This window comes from Mauremys reevesii, linkage group 7 (genome assembly GCF_016161935.1).
Source record: "Mauremys reevesii isolate NIE-2019 linkage group 7, ASM1616193v1, whole genome shotgun sequence".
NCBI classification, from domain to species: Eukaryota; Metazoa; Chordata; order Testudines; family Geoemydidae; genus Mauremys; species Mauremys reevesii.
This window is the reverse complement of record NC_052629.1, coordinates 36,332,869-36,359,110: the sequence shown is the minus strand read 5'-3', so window position 1 is coordinate 36,359,110 and position 26,242 is coordinate 36,332,869. Positions and strand designations below refer to the sequence as shown.

Below are 26,242 nucleotides of genomic sequence, written 5' to 3'. Positions count from 1 at the left end.
ACAACCTTGGTGAATGAGCAACATGATGGCAAAGGCAATTTGGTTCCATTAGAACCATTTACAGGGTTCCAAATTAACTGTTCCAACTCAGGAAAGAGACCTGGATGTCATTATAGATAGCTTAATGAAGACTTCTGCTCAGTGTGCAGCTGTGGTCAAAAAAGCTAACAAGATATTAGGTTACATAAGGACTGGGATGATGAATATTATTACCACCTTTATATAAATCAATGTGGTGACCTCATCTGGAATGCTCTGTGCACTACTGTTCACCTCATCTTAAAATTGATATTGCTATACTAGAAGGAGTTCAAAGGGTGATGAGAATGATCAAAGACATGGATTAACTTTCATATGGAGAGAGAGCCTGGGATTGTTTACCTTAGAAATAAATGAATAAGAGGGGACATGATAAACATCTATAAAATAATGCATGGAACAGGGAAGGTAGATGGGGAATGTCTGTCTCTTCTCCCTGTTTCATAAGAGAAGAACCAGGGGACATTCAATGAAGTTAAAAGGTGGGAAATTCAAAACTGATAAAAGGAAATACTTTTCCACACAATATATAATTAAATTGTGGAAAACACTGGCACATTCTCATTGAGACCAAGTATTTACCAAGATTCAGGAAGGGATTAGGTGTTTATATGGATAACAAGAGTATCCAGAGTCGTCGTGATTAAATATGACAAAAAATTGTGGAAGGGATATTAAACATCATGCTGCAGAGTTTAAGACAGTTTCTAAATATTAAATACCAAGCCGCGACCAAATGTGGTGGACAGATTACGACACATCTGCCTGCTGTGGTGCTCCTACCTACCTCTAAATCATTGGGTGCTAGCCACTGTCAGAGCAGGATACTGGACTAGATTTATCTCAGGTCTGATTCTCTATGGCAGTTCTTACAGACTGTGGGAAGGCTACAAGAAAAATAGTTGTATCACCCAAGATGAAATAGAGATGAGCCTGCCTACAAAATGAGGTTTAACTGCTAATTTTGTGATGATTATGAGTGTTAGTCCACAATGAGAATCTGTTCTTGTTCCTTGGCACCACAAAGCAGTTCAAGAAGTTATTTGGGCTCCTGACCATGGAGATCTGGGACAAATCCTACTCTGCTTTATTTGTCTTTGCTATTTACATCCATTTTTGTTTTGTAGTGCTTTGGAACAGCACAAGTTCTTTCATGGCCTAAATGTAGTAGGTTGATTTATTCTCCTTTACACACCACGTGCACTGGGGACAATTTTTTATTACTAGGGAATACAGTACCTGTACTGGTGAGCACTAAAAAATAATTGACTCATTGCACACTTATTCAATACACTTATGCAATGAATGGAAAAGTAAACTTTTCTGTAAAACGTTCAATGAATCCTTGTGAGAGACATTCCATAGTTTATTACAAATAATCTGAATTCTTTTCTGTCAGAGCTATCAGAAATCTGCTGTGATGAACATACTGCTGGAGATTCTCTCTTGTGGTTTATGACAGCAGTACAAACCCTTTGAATGAATGACAGCCTTGTGTTCAGTCTGGGACTATCTATCATATAATATAATCTTGTACATCATCAGGTCACTACTTTAATCCTAAATTATACATATATGCAACCATAAAGCATTAGAAATAGGCTCATCATTTTACAAGTATTTACCCATCCAAAGCCTTCACCCAATTATAATATATCCTAAAAGCTTAAGGAATATCTGCTGAAAGGAAAACTTTCATCTAAAACATAGTAGTGGAACAAAAGAACTTGCAGGTTTTTAAGACTATTGTGATATAACGTAATTTAATGTTTTGTTTTATTACTAGTTCTGGACTTCTTGCCTTAGGAAAGCCCTTGGACAGAGAAAGCACTGATCGCTACATTTTGATTGTCACAGCCTCGGATGGCAGACCAGATGGGGTGAGTTTAAGAAAGCATTTAGTTATCATACCAAGATGTTGGGAGCTGGAAATAATACAACCATAGAATCTTGTATCTGGATCTTGAATGAATAGATCTATGACTTGCAGCAATTTCCCTATTTGCAAGAAAGGTTTGTGCAGGTACCTCCCATGCACCACTTTGAAAATGTACCACTTTTAGACACTAAAACAAAAATGATTTTGCCAGCTCACTTTTGACATTTCTTTGTTCTGCAAGAGCAAGAATAAATACAAGAAATGCAACTGTTTGAGTCATCCAGCTGTGTGGGATCTTGTGACCATTCAATTTCCCTGATACTTGGAGTCCAGTCTCCCTGTCTGTCTCCTTCTGCATACCATTTTGAAAGAGCTCCCTTTTATCGTGTGCAGCCATATTCTGTGTTATTTTCTCTGTCCTATTAAATGTATTACTCAATCTTAGTTCAGAATTTGCACATGGCAAATGCTGTCCTAGTTGAATTTTTTTAAAGGAAATCAATTTGCACGAGTGTTTCCCAAACTTTTTATGAACTATAATAGGCATTTTTCTTTTACTTGGAAGTTAGCAAGAAATTTGAAACTTATCCATTAAGAGTTTTTTACTTCTTTTTCTGCAGAGGCAGTTAGACACTTGACAATGTGTCGAGAAGTTAGATTAATCTCTCTCTCATTACATTCTAATGATTTTTTTAAATTACCTATTGTTATTCTGCTTCCCTTAAACTCTCTCTGCTTGTGTATTCTTAGCTTCTGTGGTCTTCAGAGTGAGGATCATCCATCTTTAGTGTTTGGAAAGCACCTTGCACATAGTTCAGTCTATAATAAATAAATAATTTTGTTGAATTACTGGCTGTTTATTTCAGGTTTCTGAACCACTTTTTCAGAACCTTAACTAAAGAACTAGAAGAAAATCATTTTACCTCTCTAAAAATGAATTTGAAGCATTTCATCTAGTATATTTTGGCACATTTAATGAAACTGTAATATGGTTCTTAAAATAATAATATTACCCACACAAAAGCATCATTCATTCAGAGTAAATCTACACCGCTCACTCCTTAAGGCAGTGAGTGTATAGAGTGCATATGCTACCCGTGTCTCTCCCCCAGCATGGGTATCAATAGCAGTGTAGACAGTGAGGCACTGCTTAAGTGAGTAAAGATATGCCTGAACCCTTAGGGTATGTACCGGGTATGTACCTACATGGCTCTCTACTTGCCCAAGCAATGTCTTCTCATCTACACTGCTAAAAATAGCAATGTAGTGTCCCTCTGCCAGTGCCAGAGCCTTTCACTGCCATGTGTAGCTACACACCATAGTGTGGATATACCTAGTTTTGCACTGTGGCGTGTAACAATATGTACCCCACATGCTGCCGCAAATGGTGTGAAGTATAGCTGTACCTTCAGAGTGAAGGTCCATCAAGTACAGTTCCAGACAATAAGACAAATATTAAAAAGGGAGGAAATCATATAATAAAGTAACACACACTCAACACAAGCCTCTGAGCATTAGCCCGCTGTACTTGTGAACCCACACCAACACACAGTAACACCACATTCTCTTTTAGTGGAACAATATAATTATCTTCAGTGTGTATATCAAAAAGCTGAAAATCACATTTTATAATTATACAGATACCTGTATCTAAAATGTCTTTATCCTCATAAGTAGAAAACTGGATTAGGTAGTAGTGGATGTGGAGATATTAGTTGGCATTGCAGGGGCACTCGTCAGAGAAAGGTCAATAGACAAAGGTCATTCTTAAAGTCTGCAGAAAACCCAAAATGAAACTTTCCCATTCTACAATCTTAAGAGATCCACAAGAGTGGAGTAATTCTTTTGCAGATCTTTCATGATGGAAATTAAAAAATGGAAGAGAAATGGTTAAAAGTACCTTGGCTGAGTGTTTTTTTTCTGCACCTGCTAGAAGTGCAGCACAGAATGGCTCCTCCCTGCAGGAGGAAGAGGCAAATATGACTTAGTCATTTTTGCACCCTCCCCATTTTGTGCACCTCTAGGAGCTATGCAATTCACAGAGTGAAGTAGAGCAACCAAGGGCTGCTCTACATTATGGCACCTCATCCCCCAGACTGGCTATGGGCAGGTTCTCAGCAGTAAAAAAAAATCCCTGTACTGCTGAGTGCTATTAGGATCATCCTGCTTTCAGCTGCTGGCACATCTCCTGAGTTGGAGCTTACAGCCCTTTCATATAGGGGTAACCCGTGGCTGTCCTACACAGTTTCTGTTTGGGGCAAATTCTCCCCAGTGTGGTGAGTTTTTACAGAACCATAGCAATATACAGGAGCCATAACAAGACCCAGCATCTCAGCCCTTCTGTTAATAGACTACATAAAATAATCTTAAAGTAATTATTGTCTTAATACTTTACTTTTCTTGACACTTCGAACCCTTCTCCATCCTTTAATCTCTGTGAGCTCAGCTGCTTTTCCAGTGGCCAGTGAATTCTGTGTGGCTTCAGCAATTGAATGCACTGGACAGTTTCTGTACCAGGCCCTAGTTGCTTCAGTTTGATTGACATTTTCAGCTTAACTGTCTTGCGAATGAGAACTTCAACTGCTGTTAGTCCGTTTTTTAAGAACTTTGACTTCTTCTCGTCCAATTTCTAAATAATGTATAAAATAGTTGCCTTCCACCTCTTCCCCCAAGCCCCCACCCTGCCTCGTTCCACCCTCGCTCTGCCCCCACTCCATTCCTTCCTCTAAGGCTGCACCCACACCCCGCCTCTTCCCCGCCTCTTTCTGCTCCCTCTGCATGCTGTGGAGCAGCTGATCCGCAGAAGGCAGGAGACACTGGGAGGAAGGGGGATAAGTTGATCAGTGGGTTGCCAGTGGGGGGGGGGGGGGCTCTGGAGGGGAGGTGGAGGAGAGCGTGGCTGCCGGTGGGTGGTAAGCACCCGCTATTTTTTTTCCGCCTATGATGTGTAGCATGAAGGGATTAGATTATATGTCGCAACTTCTTATGTAAGTCTGGGGCAGATGCCCAGTGCACATACTCCGTAGGAAAGATATATAGTTACCAGATCAATGGCTTGGAAAAGGACTTAAAAAGAAGGTGTTCATTAAAGGAAACAGAACGGGGACAGTGGAGGTGGGGCGGGAGAGAGTTGAGGGTCCTATGAATGGTACGGCAGGGAGCCAACCCCCTTTTTTATATTCCACCTTAGCCCTCCTATGGGGAGCAAGGATAGTAAGGTTCCACCAATAGATTGGCTGGGGGCCTGGATAGAAAAAGAGGGGGAGCTGGTGGAAGCCCCCAAGTAATTATTGAATGAACATAGGGTTACCTACATTGTATACTTTTATCTGCTGGGTAGTCCCAGACACTTTATTATTAAGTTGTGGCCTGATTAAAACCATATTGAGTGTTTCCTGTCCTTCTTTCAGTATAGCTGGACAAGCAAAGTGTGCTGAATTTTTGTAAGACGCAAGCAATCCTATTCTCTGCTGTTTAAGAACTTAAAATAACAATGTGTGTATGTTTCTTCATTTGTATGTGAGACGAGTATATAATGTACTGCAAGATCATTAATTTACTGCTCTTTGTATTTAAGGAACACAGAAAGGTGGATGTGTTTGTTGTGGTCTTGCAAGTAACTTACAGAAAACATATATAGCAATGATTAATAAAAAATTTAGGAACTGTGAAAAGTGGAAATTAGGTGCCATACTCTTGACTACAGAGCACAAGAAAATAGTGTTTGTAGAAGGTCCTGTCTATTTTTCACAGCAGTGTCCTTCCAGAATGTCCAGTGGCTTAAAATCAATATCTGTTCATCTTACAATACTGTTGAAGGGCTGTCACAGCCTGTTAATGAAAACTGTAAAATATTGTGATGTGAAATGGAATGTTTTGTAGTACATTCCATCCTTGCATTTAGTTCTAGCCAAACATGAGGCAGAGGCAGAACTGGATAATAAAATAATATTCCTGTCCACAAGGCCATGAGATGTGCAGGTGAGCATAGTGTATCTTTGCTGTGTAATTCTCTTTCTTAATGCATCTTATCCTTCACCAAAACAAATCAACACCACTTTTAGTGGAGAAAAAAGATTCAGTCCCTGGACTATATAGGATAAATTACATTATCCAAGCAACAAAGAGTCCTGTGGCACCTTATAGACTAACAGATGTATTGGAGCAAAAGCTTTCGTGGGTGAATACCCACTTCATCAGACGCATGGCAGAGGGGCATTGCTGGCACATGATATCATATATCACATTGGTAGATGTGCAGGTGAATGAGCTCACACCATCAGGGGTGAAAATGTAAATATAGTTTTCTTAAGTGTAATATACAAAAATCCTGCCATGTAGAGCAGATTCTTTTTCAATCAAATAAGGCCCTGGACTTTTTGCTCATATCTTATTACTTACCAACTCATTTGTATTTTAAGATGATAGTCTTTGTATTAGTTTGTCTAAACTAATAAACTTGTTTGACATCAAAGCTAAGAATATTCACTTTCCTGTGGCAAACAATACGCTCATCAATTCCCAGTTTCCAATTAAATGGCAGGGTACAAATAAAGTAAATGACATTTTCTTTATATTTATCTTCTCTTCTTTAACATTTATGAGAGCCTTGCATACTTAGAGCACAATATATTTGTGTAGTCTATTTAAATATTGTGTTTATTGCTTAGAGATGAATTATGGATATAAGAACTCTTTCAGTTGGCTTAAGAAAGCTATAAATTGCAGATGTTCATATTTTATTAGACATTTATTATATGTGTGAAGAACCCATTGTTTGCTTCAGCAGCAAATAGGAAGTACCCAATCCTTTTGAGAAGTTGCACTATTGCTGGCTTTTCATGTTACACATTCCAATGATAACTTTAACTCTGACCTATAAAACATTAAAAAAAAAAATCAGTGTTGCTACTTACATAGAGATTATGAAGAGTTGAAAAATGTACATGCAGATATCATAGCATGGGATCTGCATTACTCACATCCAGCCCTGTATGCCTCCTAACGTAGTCACTACACCTCTATAGAAAATGCATCAGGACGTACATAGAAATAATAGTAAGTTGTATTTTCTTCCCCCCTCTCTCTAATCCTGATTCAGTAAAGTGCTTAAGCAAGTATCTCAGTCCATCCCTATTTAGGAAACCACTTAAGCATATGCTCATGTCCCACTGACTTAAATAGTAATTAAGCACACATTTTATGTTAAGCACAGGCTTAAGTGCTTTTTTTTTTTAATTGGAGTCTCTACTTCCATAGAGACTCCTGCTTTAGTGGTGAACGGTGCTATTTTTTGCATTTTGTTTTTTTAAATACCCCGTGCACAAGATAGTGTCTTGTACTCTTTGCCTATCAAATGATGAAATGTAACATTGTTGGATTATGAACGGAGAGGAATGGATAAAATGTTTTAGGTTCTGATAATATTTCTGAATCTTGAATTGATGTGCTTCAAACTTTGTGTGAAACTTTTCATTGATTCTGAGCATTAACTCTAAATGTTGGGAAGCACATAGATTAGGCTTGATTTTGATTAGTTATTAGGAGGTTCAAATTAGGCTTTCAAATCAAACTCTAATTGCAATCTTACATATCCAGCTCACATTACACTGGGAAAAGCTGAGAATCAAGTGGAGAGGTCAAACAGCAATATTGCAGGATGCTGAGCTGGGGAAGTTTCAGAAATGTGTGGAGGCAGCTGAAGTATGAATAAGAGTGAGAATCTGACTCTGTTCCTGATTCACGAGGCTCTGAGATGTATGATTCAACATTTTTTTTACTAACAAGACAAGAAAGCCTGCTGTAAAAGAGTAAACATGCATCTACTCCTAATTGGATACACTGAACTCATGTATTTCTTTCAGTATTGATTTTGTTCCTTTAGCTTTATAAGGCAAGAATAACTCTCACAATTCTCATATTCACCAGAATTTTCTCTCATGAAGGTGGAAGAATAGATGAGTGTTTAAAGAATCTCCATCTCTGCGTCTGTGCAGTAGAAGCTTCTTTGTTAGAAGAATGTCCTCATTATGCAAAAAGTGAATCATGAATTACATGACTTTCAGCGCAATCACAGCATTGGTACCTCCAGTAGGAAATCGGTGGTGTGAAATATGATGGAGCTGGTTGACCATACATGAAACTGAGCTGCATGCAACTGGCTGTAGAAAGGAAAGTCTCCTTCGCAGTGTATGCATTTACCCTCTTCCCACCCCACCAAAAATGTGTACCCTAAACTGTGGGCCTTCTCTCATATTAATTGTTGTGCCAGGTGACTACTCTTGTAGCTGTTGAAAGGCCATATGACCCACAGTTTACTTGCTCTATTTTCTGCGCATTGATAGGCTAAAAAGAGGCCCCGTAATTCACCCTAGTTGCTTACTGAAGGATATTTTAGGATATACTGGTCACCCTTTTGCTGTGAGTGCTAGTCATGACACTGTTGCTCTAGAGCCCCTTATTGGAATACACACACACACACACATTTTATTAAACAATCTTTTGAGTGTGGCAGTTACCAAGGTGAACTAATGGCAGAATCACCAATAGATGTTACATGCATCCCAAAGGAGGCCAATGTAGTTAACTGAGTTGCAGACCATCTACAGGGTTCTCATAATTTATTATGACATTGAAGCAAATACAGGAACATAGAAATTGACAGACTGGATCACAGTCAAGGTACATGTAGTTCAGTATCCTGTCCCCAACAGTGGCCAGCACCAGATACGTCGGAGAGAAGCGCAACTATCCAACAATAGACAGTTGAGGAGTCATTTACAACCTATATTAGGTCTCATTCTCATCTCTAATAGAGATTGGTTTAAGCCCTGAAGCATGAGGCTTAATAATCCTTCCACAACATTTTTATTACCTGTATATTCTATATGTCCATATAAATGTCCAAATTGTTTTAGAATCTTAAGTTCTTGGCCTCAATGACTTCCTGTGGCAGTGACTTCCACAGTTCAATTATACATAGTTTTAAAAAAATATTTCCTTTTATCATTTTAGAATTTCCCTCCTTTCAATTTCATTGACTGCCCCCTTGTTCTTGTGTTTTGAGACTGGGAGGACAGATGCTTCCAATCTAGCTTCCCGATAGCATTCAATATTATATGTACTTTTGTCTTGTCCCGATTTATTCATCTTCTTTCTAAGGTAAACAATCCTAATCTTTTCCATCTCTCTTCCTATGAGTATTGTTCCATGTGCTTGATCATTCTCATCCTCCTTTTAACCTCCTGTAGTTCAGCAATATCACATATATAATTACATAAGAACTTGCCAAAAACAGCATCAGCCCTGCAATCAATATGTATAGCAAGGCACACTCAAGGTGAAAATAAAAGCAATGATGAATAATTAAGATCTAGGTTCTAAAATGAGCCCGGTCTGATCTTATAATGATCCTGTAGCCCTTGGGTCTCTGCCAGTTATCTCTAAGGTAAAGAGTCCAGGTTCCCAGTAAACCTCTTCAGATATCTCGGAGGTGGCAGTAAACTCATTTCCTTCCCCCATATTACCATACAGATTGAGGGAAGGTCTGCTTTACCCTTTTGTATTTTGTTGGGCATCTTGTCCCTTTCTCATTCAAGTTTCTCTTTTTTCTTGCTTTTCACTAATAATTGCCCATTTCCCTCTCTGGTATGTCTCCTCCCCTCCTCTTTATTCCCCCTACCCCCACCCTGAGGCTAATCCCTGCGCTGTAAGAATTCCTGAGATTTATTGCAAGTTCCCTTCACATTAAAATTGAACTTATGTTGAAGAATGACACAAAATTCCACCTCTCCCTTGAGTGGCTGAAAGCTGAAGGAAAGTGTTTTGTTCCCTCATATGCGCCTTTCTAGAATTATACCAGCATTCAGACTGGTAGACTGTATTTGTGGTAAGGCCATAGTGACCATTTTGGCAAAAAAAACAATTGGGCAGGGGCAATACAAGATGTCTTAGAGACTGGGATTTTATTTTTGTATTAGAAAGATCATTAGGCGGTCATAGGTCACATTTTAGATCTGAATTTTGAGATGGGATTGAGTATGATAAGAGAAACTCTCTTTATTGGTTTAATGTTTAATAGTACTGTTACAGACAATGATTACACAAAACTCTGGGCACGTATGGATGTCATTTAAAAAAAATGCTTGTGATAATTGAATTTTCCACAATACGTAGATTTATATGTGTAATATGCACGTGCGCACTCACACACACATTGATGTTCTTTTTTCTTCAGACACAAAGATGGATCTGTAAGCAAATCAGAATAATAATTTTACTTTCATAAACTTGATTCGAAAGCAATCAGACAAAATGTGTTTTGGCTGCTGAGTAACAAATCTAAATGTTCTAAATGATGCACTAGGTTGACTCACTATTGACAGCATCATGAAAGCAACAATCACATTGTAGAAACATTCCATTAAAGTTTCTTTGTAATAGAAAAAAAAATCTCTCAAACGGAGACAGCTATTTATTTTCTAAAGTCTATGATTTCCATGTCATGTTTTCTCAGTTTACTAAATCTAAGAGATTTTATTTCTCTTCATTGTGCAGAATCAGATTAGTTTATTAAAATCCATTTGAATTCAGTGTGTTTTGTGTATCATCAACAGTAAATGTTCTGGAGCCTTCTTATTGTTGACAATGATTTTGTACATCTTTAAAAAAAGAGCTTGAGCTTCCTAAAATAAGTTAAATATAGGAATGACAAGTTTCAGAAATAAATAGTAAGCAACTGAGCAAAAAGCCACTACAAGAAGCTAGTTAATTGCACCATTATTTTCATACAGTTTTAAAAATACTTTGTGTATGTATAAGTATGTAGTATATTATGTCGAAACAAGACAAATGATGACTGAGTATTGATTACTTGTTAAAGCAACATAACTATAACAAGAACTGAATAATAATCTCCATCAACAAAGCCAGCACTGGAGTTTCAGCCTCACCCTGCTCTCAACCCAGATCCATATTGGACAAAGAAAAAGGATGGCCTTTGCAACCTGACCTAAAGGTTAACAAACCCGGGCTATTACAGACTGGGAAGAACTGATTTCCAAAAGAATGAGGTCCTAGTAGACACCATCCTACAAGCAGCTTTCTGCTTTTTAATGCCATTGAAGCTGTAGTTCAGGCCCCTTCATTGATGGCAACTGTGGCCATGTTTCATGAGGAAAGAGGTTGTCTTGTTGGGCTTGTCTACATAGTGAGTTAGTGGGTCTCAAGCCAGGGTGTAAATCTATAGTGCACAAGGTTCAACACAGTAACTTGCCACATGGACACTGCTATGGTATAGTGAAAGTCTTGGAGTGCAGTTTGGCATAGCCAGGGCCGGCTCTACTGTTTTTGCCGCCCTAAGCAGCGCGCCGAATTGCCGCCGCTGACGGCGAGGGCAGTCCATGTGCCGTTAGGGTGGCACGCGCGTTTCCGCGGTGGTGGCAATTCGGCGGCAGCTTCTGTCTTTAGCCAGAAGACAGAAGCTACGCCGCCGCGGACAGCTGAACATAGAAGCTGCCGCTGAATTGCCACCACCGCAGAAATGCATGTGCTGCCCTAACGGCACACGGACTGCCCCCGCCATCCGCGGTGGCAATTCGGCACGCTGCATGGGTGCAAAAAAACCACATGGACTGCCGCCCCTTGCAGATTGCCACCCCAAGCACCCGCTTGGAATGCTGGTGCCTGGAGCTGGCCCTGGGCATAGCAGTGACCACAGAGGACTTGACTGCATGGCAATATTTTGCACTGTAAATTCGCACTTTGACATGAAGCTCAGTAACTCAGGGTGTAGATAAGTGTATGTCGTTGGTGGGCAGGATTGAACTGGGGATTTCTGGAGCTTAGTGCATGAGCCTCTACCGCATGAGCTAAAAGCTGACTAAGAGCCAACTGTTAGCTAAGGGTGAAGAGCAGACTCATTTTTATCTCTCTTTAAATGGCCTCAGTGCCACTAGATGGGACAGAATACCACACCCAGAAGGTGTGTGGGTTACACAAGCACTTAGTGTAGGTCACAGGTCAACTTATATTAATGATTACATTTTTAAAGATAAAATTTTTCTGTGGCCTACTGAGTATGTAACAAGTCTTCGAACAGATTACAGTTAAACTAAATGCTACATCCTGGAATTCGTACATGAAACAGAACAATTATTTTTTATGGGTTTTAACAAGAATTTGGTCAAGGGCCAAAACTAGCTATTTCTGCTGGAAAAAATGGTGTTTCATGATGAAATACAAGGAAGGAAGAAAATCACAAATGTTCACGTTTCCCAGAGGTACTTGAAATGGATCCATAGTCTTTGCTTTAACACACCCTCCATTCCCCCAAAAGCTGACAAACAAAAGGCAAAACTGACTAATGCTTGACTTTTCACAGACTAGGGGAAGAGTGATATATTTTATTTGTTTCACGGTTGGTGCTTTTTCACAGCAGAGCTCTAGTCATACATAGTAGTAAGACATCATGTGAAGTGCAAATATTTGGCTCACTATTTTATCTTTCCCTGCAGACCTCAACTGCCACTGTTAATGTGGTGGTGACCGATGTAAATGACAATGGACCAGTCTTTGATCCCTTTCTACCTAAAAATTTATCTGTACAAGAAGAGGAAGTGAATGCTTTTGTCGGGCAAGTGAGGGTAAGTTAATCACGGTGTGCTTGAAGATCACAGTAAAAATGTTAGAGACTATGAATCATAGAATTATTTTAGTTTAGAAGTTAAATAGTCTGCAATATAAATATACTGTGCTTTTTTGTCTTTACGTAGAAAAGCTTACAAATTTTGCTTTACTTGTTTTAATTTAACAAAAAGAACGAGGAGTACTTGTGGCACCTTAGTGATTAACAAATTAAGGTAGTCTTGTTAGAGTTGGTATGGCAACACCTATTTTTTCATGTTCTCTGTGTATATATATATCTTCCTACTGTATTTTCCACTGCATGCATCCAATGAAGTGGGTTTCAGCCCACAAAAGCTAATGCGCAAATAAATGTTAGTCTCAAAAGTGCCAGAAGTACTCCTCGTTCTTTTTGCTGATACAGACTAACACGGCTACCACTCTGAAACTTGTTTTAATTTAGTTTTCTTTATTTTTAATTCTGCTATGAGCTGAAGGGAATTATTTATTTATACAGCATTTAAAATAAATGTGTATATTTTCAGAAACATCTTAGTAATGTCTCATTATGATGCACTTACATATCATGCCATACTGTATACTTTTTCATACTTATTTCTTTATTTTATGAACAATGTTAATATTTGTATAATTCACTATGAATAGTTAATCAGCATTAGCCTCAAAGTCTTATTGAAAATGTGGTGACCCATTTCCACTGAGAAGATAGGGAGTAAATTTTTTATTAAATGATAACTTTGGAGCTTCCAATTCAGTTCTGTAGTGAAACTAGAAGCAAGAGCAACTTGAAACTAACCAGGCTACCACTGTTAACGAGAAACCTTAATGTTAATGGAATTGAATATCGTCGCAAGATCACAGTTGCCTGCTGCTATAACAGTTAATTTCTATTCTACCAAATGATTGATGTTTCACGTACACGAATTGCTAAGATTAGTGAGGGGGAAAAAAGCAATTAGAAATCTTTTAATTTGATCTAAATAAATTGAGCTGATGTTGTAAAATTAGTTTGAGTCCTGGCTTACATTTGGAATCTTTAGCAGTAGTAATTTTAAGCTGTTTATTTTTTTTTATAATATTTTGTCACTCATTGGGACATGCTGCCAAATGAAGAATTTGTCACTCAAAATATTTTGTTATTTTGTGTTGTTTTCTTGGCAGTGCCCCAAGTGTCAGCAAGCTGGGGTATGTGGGTCAGGCTTTTGAACTAATAGGATTTAACACAACTTAAGAAATCAAATCAAATCAAATCTTGTTTTACTATGACTTTTACATCACTTCTTCTAAAAGAATACCAAGCAAAACCTCTCTGCACTTATGTGTCTTTGTTTTGGACAGTACGTATGCCTGTGTTTTAGGTGAAGGCTGCTATTGTTTGTTTTCTGGTTCCATAAAAGAGCACAATAGTTTTTTAAAGCTATCTTAAATGAAGGGGAGTGCTTCCGCCCACTAGTGTTAATGATATTTCACACAATCCACAATACTATTTATTTTTCTACATCCTGATAAGGAAGTAAATTTAAAGCTCCCAACCAGAACTGAACTTTTGATATTATGACTGGTTGCCAAGAAGATGAGATTCATATGATCGGCAGACTGTTTGTCTTTTTAATTATCTTAATCCTGCAAGTAAACCAACACCTTTCCTCCCCCCCGCCCCGCCATAGGAGATGAAAGGGTTTTTAGTGAAAGCTCCTTCCCAAGTTTATAAATAACTGATGCATCATTTCTAAGAAAAATCTGACAATGTTAAAGTTATAAGAGACTATAACAAGTTGTAAAAGCAGCAAAGAGTCCTGTGGCACCTTATAGACTAACAGAAGTTTTGGAGCATGAGCCTTCGTGGGTGAATACCCACTTTGTCGGATGCATGTAGTGGAAATTTCCAGGGGCAGGTATATATATGCAAGCAAGAAGCAGGCTGGAGATAACGAGGTTAGTTCAATCAGGGAGGATGAGGCTCTCTTCTAGCAGTTGAGGTGTGAAAACCAAGGGAGGAGAAACTGGTTTTGTAGCTGGCAAGCCATTCACAGTCTTTGTTTAATCCTGAGCTAATGGTGTCAAATTTGCAGATGAACTGAAGCTCAGCAGTTTCTCTTTGAAGTCTGGTCCTGAAGTTTTTTTGCTGCAGGATGGCCAACTTAAGATCTCCTATTGTGTGGCCAGGGAGGTTGAAGTGTTCTCCTACAGGTTTTTGTATATTGCCATTCCTAATGTGTGTGTTGTGTCCATTTATCCTTTTCCATAGAGACTGTCCAGTTTGGCCGATGTACATAGCAGGGGGCATTGCTGGCATATGATGGTGTATATTACATTGGTGGACATGCAGGTGAATAAACCGGTGATGGTGTGGCAGATCTGGTTAGGTCCTGTGATGGTGTCGCTGGTGTAGATATGTGGGCAGAGTTGGCATCGAGGTTTGTTGCATGGATTGGTTCCTGAGTTAGAGTTACTATGGTGCGGTGTGCAGTTACTGGGGAGAATATGCTGCAGATTGTCTGTGGGCGAGGACTGGCCTGCCACCCAAGGCCTGTGAAAGTGTGGGATCATTGTCCAGGATGGGTTGTAGATCCCTGATGATGCGTTGGAGGGGTTTTAGCTGGGGACTGTATGTGATGGCCAGTGGAGTCCTGTTGGTTTCTTTCTTGGGTTTGTCTTGCAGTAGGAGGCTTCTGGGTACATGTCTGGCTCTGTTGATCTGTTTCCTTATTTCCTCATGTGGGTATTGTTGTTTTGAGAATGCTTGGTGGAGATTTTGTAGGTGTTGGTCTCTGTCTGAGGGGTTAGAGCAGATGAGGTTGTACCTCAGTGCTTGGCTGTAGACGATGGATCGTGTGGTGTGCCCGGGATGGAAGCTGGAGGCATGAAGGTAGGCATAGCGGTCGGTAGGTTTTCGGTATAGGGTGGTGTTAATGTGACCATCACTTATTTGCACCGTGGTGTCAAGAAAGTGGACCTCCTGTGTAGATTGGTCCAGGCTGAGGTTGATGGTGGGGTGGAAGCTGTTGAAATCGTGGTGGAATTTTTCCAGAGAGTCTCCTTCCCATGGGTCCAGATGATGAAGATGTCATCAATGTAGCGTAGGTGGAGAAGGGGTGTGAATGGACGACAGCTGAGGAAGCGTTGTTCCAGGTCAGCCATAAAATGTAATATACGCCATCATATGCCAGCAATGCCCCTCTGCTATGTACATCGGCCAAACTGGACAGTCTCTATGGAAAAGGATAAATGGATACAACACACATATTAGGAATGGCAATATACAAAAACCTGTAGGAGAACACTTCAACCTCCCTGGCCACACAATAGGAGATCTTAAGTTGGCCATCCTGCAGCAAAAAAACTTCAGGACCAGACTTCAAAGAGAAACTGCTGAGCTTCAGTTCATCTGCAAATTTGACACCATCCGCTCAGGATTAAACAAAGACTGTGAATGGCTTGCCAACTACAAAACCAGTTTCTCCTCCCTTGGTTTTCACGCCTCAGCTGCTAGAAGAGGGCCTCATCCTCCCTGATTGAACTAACCTCGTTATCTCCAGCCGGCTTCTTGCTTGCATATATATACCTGCCCCTGGAAATTTCCACTACATGCATCCGACGAAGTGGGTATTCACCCACGAAAGCTCATGCTCCAAAACTTCTGTTAGTCTATAAGGTGCCACAGGACTCTTTGCTGCTTTTACAGATCCAGACTAACACGGCTGCCCCTCTGATACTATAACAAGTTGCTACCTCCTGTGATTACAGTATGATTCTAATTCATTTTAATCTTGATCTCAAAGCCCTCACTTCTGAGATAAGGTTCTAATAAATTTTACTTTATTTCAACCAGCCCACTGATAAGGGATATAAGCAGGCATGGGGAGAAATAACAGCTATCACAAGAAAGGAGCAGAGGGGGAAAAAGGAAAGAAAATACTGAATGAGGAGTAGAAGAGAGGGGATAGAACACAAAATGCCAGATAGAGGAACAGTTTGTAGCCTCAGTAGAGAGCTAGATAAAGTTTTCTGGAATGATAGGGTAGAGCTGGTGAGCCAGGATACTGCTGGTCTTCATGCTGCATCGATGTGGGTTTGACTAGTTGTGATTCTTGTCAGATGGCTGCTGTTCTGCATGTGTGATAGAGAAAGAGGGTTAGCTTTTATCTGTACAAGTATGATTTTGTGTATATCAAGAAAATTTGCTTCCTATAGTTAGTAGTGAGGGTGGGGCCAGCCCTTGCAAATAAGATTACCATATTTCAGGTTCCCCAAAAGAGTAAACTGCGGAGGGGAGGGGGCGAGGGAGAAGGGGGAGCTGAAGGACAGGTACAGTTGGGGAGGTTAGAGGGGGTATCTGCAGCGAGGTACTCACTGGAGATTGGGGGCAGTGTTATTCCATGTCACAGTGGCATGGTGGCTGGCGCAAGTCCAGGACGCAGTGCCGGCCATCAGTCAGTCCCTCTCTGGGGGACCCCTCTCCGCAGGGCTGGGAGCCAGGGTCTGAGTGGGTATGATTCAGCAGCTGTGGCTGCAGGGGAATGGACCGATCGGCTGCCAATGCCGGAGAGGGAACCAGTCAGGAAGTGGACCAATCGGGGTTCTCTGAGCTGCAGCATCTTTGAAAAAATCCCAGACATTGCCTGTTTGAAAAATCTGCCTGGACAGAGGATGGAGGCTCAAAAAAGAGGCAATGTCCAGAAAACCTAGCTGTATAGTAGCCATACTTCCAAATAGCTCCTCAAAAGGAGAACGTGTTATGAAGAATGTATTCCTGCTTTAAAAAATAAAGCTTAGAAAAGATTCTGGTTGCTGATTAGAGGGAGCTCACATTTAATTTATTTATTCAAGGAGCTACATCATGGCTGCAAGGTTAAATCAAATCTTGGCTGCCGTGGTACACAAGGATATTCCTTGTGTCTATTTTTCATATGCACACAAATCAACCAGCAGATGGGAAACTAAACTTACTTAGGGCTTGTCTACACAAACAATTTGTTTGCAGCAAGCGGGGATGTGACTATATCCCATACTAGCCTGCAAAGGAGTAACTGTCCATCTGGACCCGACTGAAGCTCATTGACAGTAAGTTAATGTGCTTTCATCTAATAGTCTTTCAAGAAGGAATAGATCAAAGTGTATTAACAAACTGTTAATGCACATCAGCAGCATCCATGTGGATACTGAGTCCTCGGCAGGCTAGTGTGATGTAGATTCACACCACAGCTTACTGAAAACCAGTTGTTCATGTAGACAAGACCTTAGATTGTAAACTGGCAGATTCTTCAACTTGATCCTCCGATTCAGGGGCAACCTGCACCCTCCATACCCATGCCAGATATGAGTGTGCAGCCACTTACTCTTTCCATTTCATTTAAAACAAAACAAAACACAAAAAATTAACTTTACTGACACTATTTCTAACTTAGGCCCTGGACAGAGCATCCCAGGTGATAGGCTTCAGGTGCACAGTCACACATCCCCACTATGTCCTGTTTGTCCGTTTGCTCTGACCACCTCACCTTCTGATTTTCCCTTCATATTAAACAATTTCTTTTTAACACAGCTTTTAGGAAGACTTTTTTTTCCCCCAGAAGTGAGATGTCTGTTTCTCCTTGACATTAACCATAATGCTGAGAACACTGATAACTAGAGCAGAGATTTTTTTGTCAGGTTGATTTTCTGATGGAAAATGCAGTTTCTGGAAAACTAAAAATTTCTGCAGGAAAATACTGATTTTTGCAAAAAAGAAAGAGAAAAATTTTCCATTGAGAAAATCAAAATGAAATTTTCAGTTTGATCCAAATCAGAATATTATGTTTTGTTGAAGTGACCCAAAATGTTTAATTTGGAATTAGTTCAATGAAGTATTAAACTGCATTGCCTTGTCAACTTATTGCAGTATGGGAGTTGTAGTTCAGGCCCCCATTCTTTCGTATATGTTGAGCTCCCAAGAGGACTACATTTCCCACAATGCAACACACAGCATTGCATGTCATGTGAGTTGCATCACTCTGGTTGCATTATGGGAGATAAAGTTTGGCTAGAGAAACTGGCTCACCAGAAAGAATGAGAACATCAGACTCCTGAACTATACTCCCATATGGCAATGAGCCACAATGGGAAAATGCAACATAATGTTGAAATGACTCAAAAGAAAGCATTTCCCATCATTTCAACTTAAAGAAACAAAATATTTACATTTGTGGAATGTTCATCAAAAATGTTAAAATGATACATTTCAAGATTTCCAAAAATATATTTGTAATTTCTATTCTGTTAAAAACAAAGCAAAAAAAAACCACGACGTTCCATCCCAAATTGGAATGGTAACAAATGTTGAAATGATGGAATTTCCCACACAATGTAAATTCTGAATTTCACTCGGTTCTACTGGAAATGCTTCCCTATTGCTTCTGTTGTCCCATATTGTTACACTAACATTGGTCCATAATTCTCTCCCCACTCTGGAGCATGATGCATCCATGATGGAAAGTGCAGAGAGAGGAACTGATGGGCCAGTATGAGATCATAATAGCACTAGAGGAACATTATCAATAGAAGTGAGAATAGTGGCATCTGAAGAGTAATACATGTGCTTTCAGCATCACTGTTAGTATCAGAGAGAGTCACGGGAGCTCATAGTGTGCGAAAGGTGTACCTAAAACGTTTGCTAATGAGGCCTGGAGCATTTAGGCCCAGATTTTTTAAGGTATTTAGTCATTGCTCTGTTCAGTGTTACAATGCCTAAGTCTCATTTTCAAAATTTAGGCACTTTTGAAAATGAGATTTAGGCTCCCAAGTCATGTAGGCCTTGCAATGCTGAGAGGAGCAACTCCTAAATACCTTTAAAAAACCTGGGTTTTATTGCCTACGGACCCTTAGAATTTTCCTTTATTTTCCACTCTCACTTCTCAAAGATCTAGCAGACAAGTCAAATATACATTTAATTTAATTGTAGTGGGATATATCAACGAAGAGAATACAAAACATTAAAATAATATTTGTTGACGATTAACAAATCTATAAGGTTGTGACAAGGTATATAGGTCCTCCTTAAATTCCAGCAGATAAGGGATTACAAATAGAACCAAGTTCCCTGCCCATTATATGAGTGATCTGGGGTGGGGATATAAAAGAAAAGAAAAGCTGTTGTAAGGAAGGTTTCCTGAAGGAAAAAGGACATGCCCTCTCCTCTCCCAGTTTGCTGAAAGCGGCAAAGGCCTCTATTGGCTGTTACCAAGTCTTCTGTGTTACTTTGATTATGGTTTGGAATTTACTTTGTTAATCAATCTGGCCCTGAGGAAAGGGAGTTGAACTGGAGTTTGGCCTTTATCTCCTCAGCTGGTGGATCTGCCCATTGGCTTCCAAAGGTGTGTATGCATATGTGAAGGAGCGATTCTGGCGGGACCCAACTGAGAGTGCCAAATCAGGACCAATTGCTTGAACTGGGCAGTCACAGCCCTAGGCTGGGGTTTTTCCACCTCTAAGGCAAACCAAACCAGCCAGACAAAAAGGACTTTGGTCTCACCCCGCTGGCTAACCACAAGTCACACAAGCAATTTCCTTAGACACTCCAGTCTCCCAGCATCACCACCAGTGCACTCGTCCTGGGGATGAATGGTTATGAAAACCAACACCCCAATAAAAGAAAAAGGTTCTCTTGATCCCAAAGGACCAAGCCCCAGACCCAGGTCAATATACACATCAGATCTTACACACAAATCACGCTGTTGCCAATCCTTTAGAATCTAAAATCTAAAGGTTTATTTACAAAGGGAAAAAGGTAGAGATGAGAGGTAGAATTGGTTAAATGGAATCGATTACATACAGTAATGGCAAAGTTCTTAGTTCAGGCTTGCAGCAGCGATGGCATAAGCTGCAGGTTCAAATCAAATCTCTGGAATACATCCCCTGCTGGGATGGGTCCTCAGTCCCTTGTGTAGAGCTTCAGTTTGTAGCAAAGTCCCTCCAGAGGTCAGAAGCAGGATTGAAGACCAGATGGAGATGATGCATCAGCCTTATATAGGCTTTTCCAGGTGTAAGAACCTCTTTGTCCTTACTGTGGAAAATTACAGCAAAATGGAGTCTGGAGTCACATGGGCCAGTCCCTGCATACTTTGCTGAGTCACAAGGCGTGTCTGCCTTCTCTCCATGGGTCAATTGTGTAGCTGATGGTCCTTAATGGGCCATCAAGCCAGCTAGGCAGGGCTAACACCAGCTTGTCTGGGGTATTTCCCAGAAGCCGAGCATAATACAAAATACAGACAGTACAGAGCCAATACTTATAACTTCAACTACAAAATGATACACAGACATACAGACAGCATAATCATAACCAGCAACCCGGTCTTAGACACCTTATATGACCCCCTTTACTTAAAATTTGGTGCCACTACAGGACCTTGGTTGCAACCCATGTTCTATATGGTCCCCATTTATATCAATAACGTCACAGCATACATCCTACCTTTTTATTAAATTTTGGTAAGCATGATGTTAATAATACAGTACATTAAGAACATCATAAGTTGACTTCAGATTATCTTACCGCAGGGTGTTTTTAAAGGGAGGAAAGCTGTAGGGAAACCTCATAGAAGGAAGGTACAATGGGAGTTGGGAGAGATACCAGTGAGTTAGGGGTAAACTTTCTGTTTTCTCTTTAGTTAGTTTTTATGGTTTTGTTATGAAACACATGACACAAATAATAATGAAAACTACAATATATTATTTGTTATTCTTGTGAATCACAAGAAGGGATTGTGCTGATGGATGATATTTTGGGATAAACTCAGAGCAAAGAGGCATTTTGGATAAAAACAAAAAATTCTAATGTTTATTTGCATATATTTGGGTAATTAAGCGTGACTAAATTCATCTTGTTCTTTAGCATGATTTCTGTACAGTTTTCACTGACTGAGTCAGAAATATCGTGAGAATAGCATTTTATATTGTATTTCTGCTTTCAGAGCTAGCCAAAACCAAGAAGTGCAGAAAAAGGGGTAAAACATAAATATAGTATATAATATTTTCCTTTTCCTATCTCAGCCTGAATTCAGGTTTGGTTTGGTTAGAGATTTTAGTTGGATCTTACTTTATCTGAACTTGTTCATTCTTTCCTAATAAAAGTATACTAGTAGAACATGTCCTGAATCTTGCAGGAAAATATGAAATCCAGAGGAAATTTTGCTTGACTATATATTGCACTGTTTATTATTATTTTTTCCTTAAACCTGGTAGGAAGAATCCCATCAATCATAAGTCAGTGATGGAGTTTCAGTGACACTGAAAATATGCACAGTAGAGAATTCAAAAGGCATTTAAGACATCTTAGATAAAAGGGAGACATAAGCAATAAGACAAATCCACTGCCTGTCACCTCCAGTAGCAACACAGTCACAAGACAATAGAATAGTAGAACTATTAAGACAGGACTGTATTAACCAAAAGACCCGCAAGACAAGGAAGATAAAGGAAAGGAAAGGGGGGACGGGACATGAACTCTTCTTCCTGCCCCCATTTCATGATTATTCAGTAAAAAGTATATTCATTATTGGGTGTGTGTGTGTTTGTTTGTTTGTTTGTTAGTGAGTTTGACTATAGTTATTTAGGATTTCTTTATCTTAAGAAAACAAAATTGATATTATCCAATAGAAAACCTGCTTCTCTGGACTAGATTTCTCTTCACCTCCAATTATGCTACTTATTCACGAAGTCTGATTTAATGCAAATTGCACTTCAGGTTGTGTAGACCGCTTCAACAAAGCTTTATCTAGGGCTATATGGGCACAAACAGGACATGAATTTAGGCACTAATCGCTATAGGAACTGGGTCCTTCGCCACACTGCTCTGCTGCAAAAGTGCTCAAGCCGAGATGACGTTCCTTAGAAAAAGAACTCAGTGAGTTTTTGTCAGCACTGTCATAGCTTAAATTTGTCACATTGAAGTAAAAGATCAGTGATTTCAATGGCTCCTTGAGGACCCTTCCTCTTTTGTTTCAATGTGACAAAGCAATATTTTGAAAATTTTAGTTTTTCTTACATGGTTGCTGTTTTTTCTCATCTTAAACTATGGATGTGACATTTCAAAGCAGTAATAAGTATCTTTAAAATCCATGTTGTGGTTTTTTTAGGTGCCCATAAGGTACAATAATCTCTTCAAATAACAAAATCAGTTCACTTTTAGCTTAGATAAAACTATAAGATGGAACATATCATTGCAACAGCAGCTCCCTATCTTATCTATTAGTGTAATTTCTAAAATATACAGAATCTGAAATATTCAAAAAAGCCTTTTGATAGCTTATTCCTATATGCCGCATGATAGAACCAATTTAGATAGAACCAAAATAAGGCTGTATTTTAAAGAAGCCTTATTGAGGGCACAGGAACAAACCATCCCGATGTGCAGAAAGAATAGCAAATATGGCAGGCGACCAGCTTAGCTTAACAGTGAAATCTTCGGTGAGCTTAAACTCAAACAGGAAGCTTACAAGAAGTGGACATTTGGACAGATGACTAGGGAGGAGTATAAAAATATTGCTAGAGCATGCAGGGGTGTAATCAGGAAGGCCAAGGCACAACTGGAGTTGCAGCTAGCAAGGGATGTGAAGGGTAACAAGAAGGGTTTCTACAGGTATGTTAGCAACAAGAAGGTGGTCAGGGAAAGTGTGGGACCCTTACTGAATGGGGGAGGCAACCTAGTGACAGAAGATGTGGTACTCAATGCTTTTTTTGCCCCGGTTGTCACAGATAAGGTCAGCTCCCAGACTGCTGCACTGGGCAACACAATATGGGGAGGAGGTGAGCAGCCCTCAGTGGTGAAAGAACAGGTTAAGGACTATTTAGAAAATCTGGACACGCACAAGTCCACGAGTCCAGATCTAATGCATCCAACGGTGCTGAGAGAGTTGTCTGATGTGATTGCAGAGCCATTGGCCATTATCTTTGAAAATTCGTGGTGATCAGGGGAGGTCCCAGATGATTGGAAAAAGGCAAAATATAGTGTCCATATATTAAAAAGGGAAGAAAGTGAACCCAGGGAACTACAGACCAGTCAGCCTCACCTCAGTCCCTGGAAAAATCATGGAGCAGGACCTCAATGAATCCATCCTGAAGCACTTGGAGGAGAGGAAGGTGATCAGGAACAGTCAACATGGATTCAAGGAAAAAGAAGTGCATGCCTGACCAACATGCCCTTGATTGATGAGATAACTGGCTCTGTGGATATGGAAAGTGGTGAATGTCTTGATTTTAGCAAAGCTTTGATATGGTCTCCCCACAATATTCTTTCTTAAGAGTTAGTGTAGTATGGATTGATGGATGAATGAATGGAAGCTGGCTAGAGGATTTTTTTCATCAGCAGTGTAGTGATCAACAGTTTCAATGTCTAGTTGGCAGCCAGTATCAGTGCCCCCCCAGTCAGTCCTGGGGGGGTTTTTTTTTTCTCCTCATTTCTGATAATGATCTGGATGATGATGATGGGACAGCAAGTTTTCAGATTTTCAGATGATGGGGAGATAGATATACACTGGAGGAGGGGGATAGAGTCCAGGGGAGTAGACAAATTGAGATTGGGACAAATTGGAGGATGAGGAGGTTCAACAAGGACAAGAGCAAAGCAAGCACTTCTGGAGAAGGAAAAAAATCATGTACAGGCTGGCTGGGGACTGGCTGGCTAGCAGCAGCAGGCAGAAAAGAAGGACAGGAGACAGAACAGTAGACGAGAGAGAAATGGAGCAGCAGTGTGAGTGTGTTTGCCAAGAGCCAATGGCATATTGGGGCCTGAATTAGTGAGGAACATTGCCAGGCAGCCGAGGGAGTGATCATTCATCTTCATTCAGCACAGGGTGAGGCAACATCAGAGTCTTCCAGGCAACAGAGAGTGTTTTGGAGAGTGTGGAGAGAGAAAAGAGTAAATGCTAGGGAGATGAGGGAGAGGGAGGCTGGAAGAGAGAGGGAGTAGGAGAGGTGAAAGAAGGGGAGAAAGAGAGGGAGTTGATGTGAGAATTTCAACTACCTGAAGGGGGTGCAAAAGGGATGGAGGGGTCTGTTCTCAGGAGGGAGAGAAGAGGAGAAGAAGAAGCAATGGTCTCAGAGGGAATGGAAGGAGTGTGGGGGGGAGGTTTAGGGAGGGATAGGGGTAGGAGGGTGATAGGAAACACTGAATCACTGAATCGGTGAGTGGGGAAAAAGTTACCTAGGAGTTTTTTAGGCCCTCCATTTACAATTTAGCTAAAGCCAGCCCTGGCTGGGGCTGGTTGGCTGGTGTTGGTGCTGGTTGGAGATGGTGATTGGCTGGTGATTGATAACCTTTCTATCTCCCAATCCTAATATTCTATGATTATATTAATTATCAGTTATTGTGTTTATCATCAGCAGCCTGGTCTTCTGCTGGGCTGCTATATATTGTTATATATATTGCAGATGTTGGGTGCATATTCTGATATGTGAATTCATGGGATGTGATGGGGGGGGAGAAAAGGGGGTGGGTTGATATTCAAAATTGAAATTTTTTTTTTAAAATGAAAAGAATTGATAGCAGTATGATAGAATCACCCTAGAACCATAGGGTTAGAAGCAACTGCAAGGGTCATCTTATCTAACTCCCTGCCTAAACCATCCAAGACAGATGGATATCAATCTCTTTTTGAAAACTTCCAGTGAAGGAGCTTCGACAACTTTCCTAGGCAGTTTCTTCCAATGACCTATTGCTCTTACAGTTAGGAAGTTTTTCTTGAGATTTAATCTAAATCTGCTGTGCTGTCATTTGAATCCATTGCTTCTTTTCCTGCCCTCTGTGGCAAAAGACAACATTTTTTCTCCATCTTTTTTTATGGCAACCTTTCTAGTATTTGAAGACAGCTATCATAACCCCCCTTACTCCCCTCTTTTCCAAACTAAACATACCCAGTTCCTTCAGCCTTTGCTCATATGACCTGCATTCCATCCCTTTGATCATCTTTGTCACTTACCTCTGCATCCTTTCCAGTTTATTTGCATTCTTTCTATACAGCGGTGACCAAAATTGGACACAGTACTCCAGCTGAGGCTTAAACAGTGCTGAGTAGAGCGGTTCTATCACCTCCCATGACTAGCATGCTATGCCTCTGTTAATGCAACCCAAAATTGCATTTGCTTTTGTTGCAACAGCATTGTATTGTTGACTCAGTCTGAGGTTGTGATCCACCACAACTCCCAGATCCTTCTCAACAGTGCTGCTGCCAAGCCAGTTACCCACCCGTTCTGTATTTGTGGATTAAGTTTTTTTTTCACTGAGCATGGCGCCTTACATTTGTCTTTGTTGAATTTCATTTGTTGTCTGTAAGTATTTTTTATCTGCAAATCACTTTCTAAACATTATTTAATCATGTTGATTTGTTGTCCTTTACAATAAATTAATACCAAGAGAGAGTATATTTTTTACAAACATTGAGATGAGTTTTGATCTGACTGGAATAATGTCTCTTTTAACTAAACCTCAGGGAGAGCCATTTGAAAAAAACCCAATATTTATTGCATCACACTTTCACCATTAACTTTAAATGGAAGTTAGGTACCTAACTGGTATCTGTGCCTTTAAAAAAAATCTTTCCTACTGTATTTAAAACACAAAACCTAAAGTTCACCAGAATGTGTATGCAACTCTTTGGCAGCAGAGAATGAATTTTGAAACCAACTTTGTAGGAATTACTGATGTGA

The 26,242-nt window shown here is 40.0% G+C and overlaps 1 protein-coding gene across 22 annotated transcripts in view; it reads left to right on the top strand.

The window, feature by feature from the left end:
* Window positions 1-26,242, top strand: part of PCDH15 (protocadherin related 15) — a 790,091-nt gene that overhangs the window by 514,746 nt on the left and 249,103 nt on the right. For all 22 annotated transcript variants that reach the window (XM_039547294.1, XM_039547276.1, XM_039547275.1 and 19 more), the window contains 2 exons: window positions 1,826-1,919; window positions 12,433-12,561. In XM_039547294.1, the coding sequence (XP_039403228.1) occupies window positions 1,826-1,919; window positions 12,433-12,561 (223 nt within the window). The remainder of the gene's footprint in view (window positions 1-1,825; window positions 1,920-12,432; window positions 12,562-26,242) is intronic.